General features: G+C 38.5%; 1 protein-coding gene across 3 annotated transcripts; it reads left to right on the top strand.

Moving 5' to 3' along the window:
- The first annotated feature begins 322 nt into the window (after nt 1–322).
- On the top strand, nt 323–9,185 carry LOC121528012 (gap junction delta-3 protein-like). 3 transcript variants are annotated; one of them, XM_041815107.1, is made up of 3 exons: nt 323–548; nt 3,791–4,788; nt 7,797–9,185. In XM_041815107.1, the coding sequence occupies exons 2-3, from the start codon at nt 3,956–3,958 to the stop codon at nt 7,873–7,875; spliced, it is 912 nt and encodes a 303-aa protein (XP_041671041.1). In that variant the 5' UTR covers nt 323–548; nt 3,791–3,955; the 3' UTR covers nt 7,876–9,185. The 3 variants fall into 3 exon arrangements, with proteins under 3 accessions (XP_041671041.1, XP_041671044.1, XP_041671043.1); XM_041815109.1 differs by lacking the exon at nt 323–548 and adding an exon at nt 2,341–2,393; XM_041815110.1 differs by having other exon boundaries at nt 3,791–9,185.
- The last annotated feature ends 665 nt before the right edge of the window (nt 9,186–9,850 follow it).

Raw genomic sequence — 9,850 nt, 5'->3', positions numbered from 1 at the left:
GTCTTGACTAAAATTTTGAATTTTATTTTTAAGATGAGGTTGTGATCGTTACCATGAACACGTTTTTTTCTTTTTAGACCTTAACATCAAAGTGGTTTTGGTTTTCTTTATAACATGCATGGACTAGTTCAAGTTCTGGGTGCAGTCTTACTTTTATGACTCTAACTTCAAAGTCTGATAAGCGTTTTCTGTATTGTAAAGCTTCAATGAATGAATAACTGGATCAGAAGTTGCTTTTGAGCGGGGGAAACTGGTGGTACAGGAAGCTCTTTGAAATACTCATCAGGACTTTGCCTCTGTCGGGTAAACATCACTCCTGTCTGGAACTTGATGGCTGCAGATTAGGACGTAACAGGAATTTCCTAAAACCGCCCTTTCAATTATAAGTACCGGCAAACCTCAATCACAAGCCACTCAGAGTGAGAGGATTATAAGCTGGTGTTGGTACGCTCAGAGTGGACTTCATATTTCTTTGTTTATATTTTCTTTGGTTTGGAAGTATCTGAGTAAAGAAGAAAAGCCTTCGGTTAAGCATGTCTCTACATCAGGTAAATCAAATCACTCAGGCTCAACCTGTTTTGTTGCTTGTCTGAAATGTTTCTCAGCTCAGTTTCAGACTGACAAGTTCAACCAGCCGGCGTTCTTCCACATGTTAAAACTTTCAGCTGTTTGAGGCTATATTTTTGTCTATTTAGGGTGGTCACAATAGCAGAATTTAAACTTTTTTTTTTTTTGAGAAAACAGAACAAATTAGAATTTCTAATCACCCATTACTAGAAAATTAGATCAAACATAGCAATATTTATTAGTGCAATTTAGACAGTAACGCCTCCTTTTGCATGTTCAGATACTATGAAGTCTTAAGAAGTGTCAGTATTTGCAGACCTTTGAATTTAGAATTGATTGCTCTTGCCTGCACAAATTCATTCAAGTGTCAGTACTTGGCAGCAGTATTGTCAGTTCAATTCCTGGTTGAACTACGTCTGGAAATTGGTCTTACTGCAGGAGCGGTGCCAGAGGTGCCAGAAGCCAAAACTGCATGGGCGCATCTTCTCAGTTGCAGCCCCCCCATAGTGCATTTTAATATTGTCCTATCTGTGCATGTGCTTGTATTTTAGCCCAAGTTTAACTGCAGAGTGGAACTTTAAAGTTCCACTTCAGGGATTTATGAAGACCATTTTGTATTTCATTAATATTAAACCTTAAAACAATGTATATCGTTTCATTTTATCATAGAACTGTGACGAACAGTATGGAAGTAGGACATATTTTGACATTCCTTGTCTGTTCTGCTCTTAAAACAAATGTTGAATGTATTAAGCATAAATTGCATGTGTCACACCTGAACTTATGGGCTTGTACAGGAAAAACTCCCTGAACAACTTTAATTTTAATTTACATGAAAGCATTGTTTTTCAGATTTTAGAACTCAACTACTACCTCTTAGTCTATCCTTGAGATGTTGGTGAAAACCGATACTTTTTCAAATAAGTCATTTGGAAATAAAACAATCTCAGTTGTTTTAATAATTGATTGAAAAGTACAGAAACTTGATTGATTTATTAAATGATTAAATATTGATTTTCAGTCACATTTTTAACCCAAAGCTACATGAGAGAGCGAGTGAGAGAGCAGCTGGGTCCATTCAAATTTACTGGTTTGCAAATAGGACATTTCTTTATGTTTTGGCATCCCACAAAGATGCAAAAGTTACGTTCACGTCTCTTGCAAACAAAGAACAGAGGAGGCACTGGTTAAGTAAACTAACTTCAGCTTGTATAGCGCTTTTTTAGAGAGTAGAGTGGCCATCAGTATTAGCTAATCCCAATCATACATTCATACAGCACTGATGCCGCAGTGAGAGCAAATTAGGGTTAAGCTTCTTGCCCAAGAACGCATAGACACGTCACTACTGGAGCTGGGGACTGAAACCACAACCTTTCAAGTTGCCAGATACCTACTATGCCAGAGTTGCCCCAAGAACTTCAGCAAATTAATCGTAATTAAAGAGAGTATGAAACATTTTACACACCCGTTAGTGTTAAAACCAGCAGTTGCACATAGACCAATAGATCAGGGAAAGGCCATCACTGGGTCAGTGCCTGGCCAGTCTGCTGTTAAAGTACACTTTGAGTTTTTAAGTGTGCCTTTTCCACATTCTGAGCAAACAAAAGGATGCCCTCCAGTTTGAAAGTGCAAATGGAGGATAAGTTTGCTGGTCCTGATAAATTCCCATCCACATGTAGTGCATCTGTGAATCTGCAACTTGCTGACTGAAATAAAATTCTTGTTACAGTTGGAGCACAGAAATACACAAATATATCACCACTGTTTCCAAAACAGTCTGGCTGCAGACCACAGACCTCAGATGCCTCCCCTTGCAGACCTCTATGGTGAGATACCACATCTGTCAGAATGGAATTACATGGGGGGGGGGGGGGGGGGAGAAAATACAGTCCGATTAAACTTCCTGTTAGGGTCAGGGTAAGAATACCAATGGTTTAGAACCTGACCTGCAAAACCTTATCACAAAATATTTAATAAAGCTGAGTAAACAGTCTGTTTAAAGGGGAAAAAAAGCTTGTGCTCTATTAGGTATCTAATGTAGCTAAATGTAATGCAAACTAAGCTAATGAAGCTGCTTTAGCTATGTAAACTACATAGGTAATGTAGCTGCATAGCGAATAGTGTGAAAGCTAAGGAAAATGAAGCTATGTTAGCTATGTTAGATTATGCTGGGTTTGCTGAAGCGAGACCCATTTAGAAGTAAGTACATTAATGGTGGCTCACTTTAGCTTTGTTAGCTTTAGCTAACGCTGTCATAGCGGAATTGTCTTACATGTTATGTCTCACTTGTAGTAACGTTAAATACATAGCTAGTGGAGCTATGTTAGCTTTAGCTAAAGCTAATGAAGTTAAAGCAAGCCACAGTTCACATAACTACTACTAAATTGGGTCTGTACATAATTTTATGCCAGATTAGACATTTGACTGTTTTCTGAATTGTTGTTTAGTCTGTTATGTTTGCAATGTGGTTATTAATGTAGTCATGAATGTTACTAATAGACTTTTTTTAATGAAAAACATTGAATTTAAATAAAACTTCTAGAACATTTTACCAGCAAATTACGTCCCTTTGGTCCTGGCAGGGGCATCATCTCACAGAAGTGGTCTGACATCTGTGGTCTACAGCCAGACCCCTCTCAGTGTTTCAGTGCAGAGAGTTAGTGCAAAAATGTTTTCACTTTTTTGTAATTAAAACAAGAACAAAGGCTTTTATTTTCACCCCTGCATCAAAGAGGTATAGGTATCTTTTAATTTTTACTATTATCATGTCAAAGTTTAAAATTCTGGTGTTGTGGGGACCCTAAAAGTCAGTGACATTCTTTAAATTAGTGGCTCTCAACTAGTCAGGACACCAAAACTGGTCTCAGAGCAGTTTTTAGTGAGTTTTAAGTATCTGGAAATCTATGATGCAAATAAGCATTTAGTGGGCATGCATTCATATATTTTCTTCCACTCCATTTTTTATTCCACTTTTCTATTTTGTTGTCTTGAGATAAATTAAGATGGTTTTAACATGATGATGTTTGTTTGCTTGTTTTGCTCAAATATATGTTCTGTTTCCTCAAAATTCCAAACTGCAACATTAATTTTAGAATTTGGGATTGTGATTATGTAATAAAGAGGTGGAGGTGGTGGATCCTGAGGCTAGACCAGTTGTGAACCACTGATTTAGTCATACCTGAATTGCAGTCTTTATAACTTAGTTTTTATATCTTTATTTCAGGTCATTTGGCCCTGGACCAGACTGTAAAATGCAAATTGGTGTGTTCAGCAGAAGTCATGAGATAAGGCACATTTTAGTTTCTTTATTACACCAGTGACAGCTCTCTCTCTAAGAAGAACATTTGGATAAATCTCCATACTGTGAAGAAGCTGTACAGCTGCAGTCATGGGTGAATGGGGCTTCCTCAGTGGGCTCTTCGACAGCCTCCAGGCTCACTCGCCTATGCTTGGTCGTTTCTGGCTCTTAATCATGCTTGTCTTTCGTATTTTGATTCTTGGAACTGTAGCCAGCGATCTGTTTGAAGATGAGCAAGAAGAGTTTGCCTGTAACACCCTCCAGCCGGGCTGCAAACAGGTCTGCTATGACATGGCCTTTCCCATATCCCAGTACAGATTCTGGGTGTTTCACATCGTCCTCATCGCCACTCCATCTCTGGTTTTCGTCATGTATGCCGTGCATCACAACAACAAGAGGAAAAGCTGCTCCAAAAATAGTCAGAATGGCAGCCTGGATGCCAGAGAAGAACTTCATTTCAGGAGGTTTTACATTGTTAATGTGGCCTTCAGAATACTGGCAGAGGTTGGGTTTCTTGTTGGGCAGTGGTATCTGTACGGCTTTAAGGTGGAGGCCCAGTTCCCCTGCAGCCGCTTCCCCTGCCCCTACACAGTGGACTGCTTCACCTCCCGTCCTGCTGAGAAAACAGTTTTCCTCTGCTTCTACTTCATCGTAGGGGTGATAGCAGCCATTTCCAGCTGTGCAGAGCTCCTCTACGGCTCCATGAAGTGGTTCTGCTCAAGGCATCCACCCCACTACCAGGAGCGGTACTGCATCTGTGAGAACATGCAGAACTTAAAGCAAGATGAAGCGGGACAGGATGAGAAACCACAAGGGAAGGAAGTGCCGGGGAGTTTGACCAGCAGTATGAGGATGAAGAGGGGGTCGCTGAGGAGCAGTGCGAGCAGGAAGGTCTCCAGCATCGGACACAAGCCCAGAGGGAAGTATGTGAGCAGCAAGACCCTCATGGTTTAAGTGGGGGTCCAATAAAACAAGCTTTTATCAGTGACTTTTAACTAATTCCCATTAGATTGTGAGTGACAGAAGTTTATTTTAAGAATGACATGATTTGTAGGGACTGGGAGACCAGGAAATGAGCCGAGATAAGACAGGACTCAAGGCTTTGATACACAAAATGTACTGTTGACTTGTTTGGCTCTTATATCATCACAGACCACAATTAATCCAGGAAGGGATAAGACTTTGGGTTTCTCTTGATAAACTGATGGCATTTTTGTTTCCAAGAGATGGTCCAACACCCTTTGAAAGACAAAAATCCTCCTCAAACAAACACTCAAGGAGGGTCGCAGTGATTTACTGGCTTTTAAAAGTGAAATCAACATCCTTAAATAAAGGTGACAGTTGAAATAAATGGAGCTAAATCTCTCGTGCCTTTAAAGTGAATATGTTTCTACATTAGATATCTACATATTGATTCCGCCTTGGCTGCTAGCGTTCATTTGAGAAATTCCGTCACAACCTTGTATCAGGTAAAGATTTTTAGTATGCAAACCTGCTTTTTTCATTGTATCAAGGATCCTGGATCATAAATGCATATCTGATGTTGGTGACAAAGAAAATGGCTTAAAAGTTGGTTCAATTTCACTGAATTACGAGCATTTTAATCATGGTGACTTTTTTTTGCATTCATTGTCAGCTACGACTGCACCTCTTGCATATGGTGCCCTTGTGACACATCTCAGAAGCCTAATGCAGCATCTCAGTATAGATATCTATGTGTAGCTACCACCAAAGATGGTCAGCATACCCTAGACAAAGACTGAAAGCAGATAGTGTTTGTCAAAAATATAAATCATTTAAGTTAGATTTCAACAGTATTTCTTGGGCAGATAAGATGACTTTCTTTGGTTAGCTATCTTAACTCCCAAGCAAATTTTAAGAATCTGTGTTAACTAAGCAATAAATGCACTACAAAGTAATGTGCTTCTCTACTCAGATAACTTATTTGTTGTAAGAGTATGTAACACATTAGATCCAAGTAATGCTCTATTTAAGTTTCTTTTACTGTAAAAGTAATCTGTTACTGGAGCGAAACCACCATTAGCAAACTACAATCCATCCAATGCGCTGTTTCTGTTTCTCTCCTCCTTATGTGTGCCTCACTGCCCACCAGCAGCAAATGCAGTTTTATCAGTGCGTGCATGTGTTCAGCTGACTGAACTAGAGAACTGACAGAGGACTGTGTTGGACAGGGAATTATCCCCATTATGCTGAGTTTCTGGACAAAAGGGACAATATCTTTTCAGAATCAAAGTTCAAAATGTCTGAGAATATAAATCTCTTGTCTGATTTCACTCAACAAATCTTAAACCACAAATGCCACAGTATCCCACAGATATCTTATTCCTGTGTATATATGTATGTACATATGTATTAATTATTTTTGCTTTTGGAGGTAACAACATACACTATTAGTCTTGTAATTTGATTTCTAATGACTTTTAGAGAAGATGCCTTGATAAACAATTTCACAATTCCTAGTACTAACAAAAGCAAATGTGCCATGCAAAGAGAGCTACAAGCAGCCTGTATCACGATGTGAAAAATTTATCAAAGTAGAATTCTTGCCTCTGTCACACAGCCAATCAAAGTTTAGATTTTGGGGCAGCCAATCAGATTTCAAGGTTAGTTACGGCCATGTCCTAGACATGCTCCTGATCTGCTGCAGGTTGAAGCTCCAAACTTAGCTGACTTTGGAACCAATATGAATATGATTTTAAGCAAATGTATCATTAACGTGATCTGTTTTTTAAATGGTGTCAGCTGGCCTGGCATGCAAGACAAAGGAGGAGTAAAGTAGGTTTTATAGCGAGGATTGTACCAAACAGTTATATTTAAGTCAGTAGTCTAAATGTGGCGTCCAGCCTATGTTTTCACAGTTTAAAAAAATTGTGCTGGTTTTATACAATATCTGAAATAGTGGAAAAACCATGATTTGAAGGTATGTTGACACTTTTATTTTCACAAACTACATATTTATTTTTTCAGCTAATCATAGTGTGAGGGTAGATTTTCAAAATCAAGAAGCTGAAATCAGAGTAATATGGGGTTTTCTTTGCTAAAAGATCGCTCTAAGCAGTTTACCATTCATTAGAAAAGGTTGGTGATTCACACATAACTGATAAATGCTTTTTTTTTCAAAAGCGATATTTGTACAATGATTAGCTAATATCAGTGTAATTAATGGTGAGACCTACATTTATCAGAGTTGTCATTTTATCCTTTGTCCCTTTATTTCCTCTTAAATAATCCCTCCTTTATAGACTTTATAGATGTTGTAACTAAAGCTTATTAACAGCTTTAAGTCTTGTTAAAGGGCTGCAGAGTGTGCAGACCAAATTCCACTAAAAAAGCTGCTCTTTCAATAATTCAGTTACTGAATTATGACCTCACAGAACAGCTTTACACTGGCCAAAGTGTCAATTTTGCAACCTAAACGTCGATCCTATGAGCTGCTTATAACTGATCTATAAAGTCTATGTAAATGATTGCCAATCCATAAATACAATTTGTAGCTGTAACTCCCTTTAAAGGATACTTTATCAAAAAAAAAAATGGGGAGGTTCCACATGGATTTTAGACATATATGACAAACTTAAAATAAATGCTACTATAGGATCAAATATATTACAGAGCAGTGGTTCTCAACTGGTGGTTCAGGACACACAAGTGGGTTACAAGAAAATGATTAGCAGTCAAGCTTGACACGTGTGGACACACATGTGTTGCTCAGCAGCCAAGGTCAAGGGCCTTTTCACCCTGGTGATATGCTTGGAAACTTCTGGTGGTTTTCAGGGCCTTGGGGCATCCATAGCATGACCAGGGGCTCCTGGCAACCCTCTACCTGCCCAGCTGTACCTTAGGCCATGCTTAGTCACCTCAACCATCCCTTACTTTGCCCTAAAGTTGTGGACTTTATTTTTTTTAACAGATTACCCTCCTGTGCCCCTGGTAACACGCAAGGACATCCAGAGTACAACCAGGGTTGTGTCAATCCTCCACCTGTCTGATGGTGCCTTCAGGGGGCTTACTCGCCACATCTATGCCTTAATCCAGCCTCAACTTTTGACCCAGACATGTTTAAAAGTTGTGCACAGCACTGTACACACATTTCAATTCTGTTTTGCCATGAGAATGAGCACATTTTTGTCATTTTCCCAAGTTTTAAACATACTTAAAATCTCTTGAAAACAAATTAAATGTAGATGTTTTCATGTATCATGTATCAAGTTTTTCTGCTTTAAAACATGTTAGCTTTGTCTGGACTCCTTTTTCAGTCACATTTGGTAAAACTTTTCTGAAATTATGGCAGTGATTTCCCATTAAGGAGGAGTTGGTGGGTCCTGAAGCTTGACCAGTTGAAAACCAATGTTGCAGAGTATGATGTTTTTTTTTTTTTTTCTCCAAACATCCATCATATTGTGACCTTGGCCAGGTAGTGTGTGTTTCTTTACAGTTTAGTTAAAATGAGAAACATCTGAGTGAGTTCATGTGACGGAAACTGTATTTCACAGCTTTGTGCTTCATCTGTCTGGCACGCAGCTTGACTGGTTGTTCTGGTTTTTTTCTTTAACACCATCATAAATGAATGAAAGATTAAAAGAGACACTTTGTGAACTCATGAACCTCTTATGAGGAGAGTATCTTTTATTTTGGTCTTTGAATTCTTTTAGTATTGACAGTGTTCATAAATTTCACTATTAATATCAATAATTTTGTTTCAGTGTTGTTGGGTAAGTAGACTGTCACACAGGATGCGATCAGTTTCATTTCCAACACTGTTTGTTTGGTTTTAGGGATATTTCTAAGTTGATTCAAATTGTGATCCCCTCAGACAAGCTGAGTGGCATTTTTGTGGTTTGTGGTGGCTGTTAAATATGAGCTACTTGTCTCTTTCTCTTCCCTGTATGCAAAGATTACATTTTATTTCCTCTTTGATTTTCTATTTTTACAATCATACCAGACATGTCTACTTATATAAAAAACATAACATCCTTAAATGTTTTATAGTCACTGCAGTGAGAATTTCCTAACCCAGCTACGTGAATACATGTTTAAAATGTTCAAAAACCTAAACTATTTCTCTGTCCTTGTTTGTTTTTTGCAATGTGTAAATTAACAGGACTTTAAGATGACTGTGCATCTGATTGTCCAGCGTTTATACAATCATACAGCCTGCATGAAAACACAAAATACATCTACTGTAGCTCTGTTATTGTCTAAGAGAAAATTCTCTGTGCCTTTATTAAAGAAATAACGCTCTGATAAGATTCATCTGATTTTCTTGCTGCCTCCTGCTTCACCTGCAGAGCAGAAACATTAAAACACAACTCAAAAATCTGTGTCTCCATGCGTTTCTTCTCGTGGATGTTTGTGCAGTGTGACTGATGACGGCTGTTTTGACGCCCATCTGCTGAAGAGAAACTTTCTCTGTGATCACGTTAAATCTCCGTTTAAGACGTTTATGTAAGAGCAGGATTTGGGACACCACAACTAGACTGAAAGTCAGCTTTTGTCTGAAACATCCTCATGTTCAAAGTTCAATTTCAAAGCTTTGGAAAGAAAAGTTTATGCATATATTTTTTTGGTTTGAGAATGCTGGAGCTATAGGAGGACATACATCCATACCTTTAGCATGTAGTGATGAGTGAATTTTTCTCTAGATCTTGAGAAATTAACTTGCTATCTTGACAATCATGAAGACTCAGGGTAGGTATAATTGTACAGAAAGTGTTTTCTAAATTGTGTTTTTATATCGAAGCCCTAAGACTGCAGACACTCCTGCTGATTCACCTGTTTGTATGTGTCTGGCTGCATCATGTGCATTCTTGTACAAACTAACTCATATGTATCATGTGTGACTAGAGAACTACATCAGGCATAAAACTACCTGATGTGTGGGATGTAAACTACAAACATGGTGACGCTTGAAGGAGGTTACTGTAGTCAGTGGCGGACTTAGACATTTTGGGGCCCTCCACATCC

The sequence above is a fragment of the Cheilinus undulatus genome, linkage group 20, assembly GCF_018320785.1.
Source record: "Cheilinus undulatus linkage group 20, ASM1832078v1, whole genome shotgun sequence".
Classification (NCBI taxonomy): domain Eukaryota; kingdom Metazoa; phylum Chordata; class Actinopteri; order Labriformes; family Labridae; genus Cheilinus; species Cheilinus undulatus.
The sequence above is the reverse complement of the archived record's forward strand: the minus strand, read 5'-3'. Positions and strand labels throughout refer to the sequence as shown.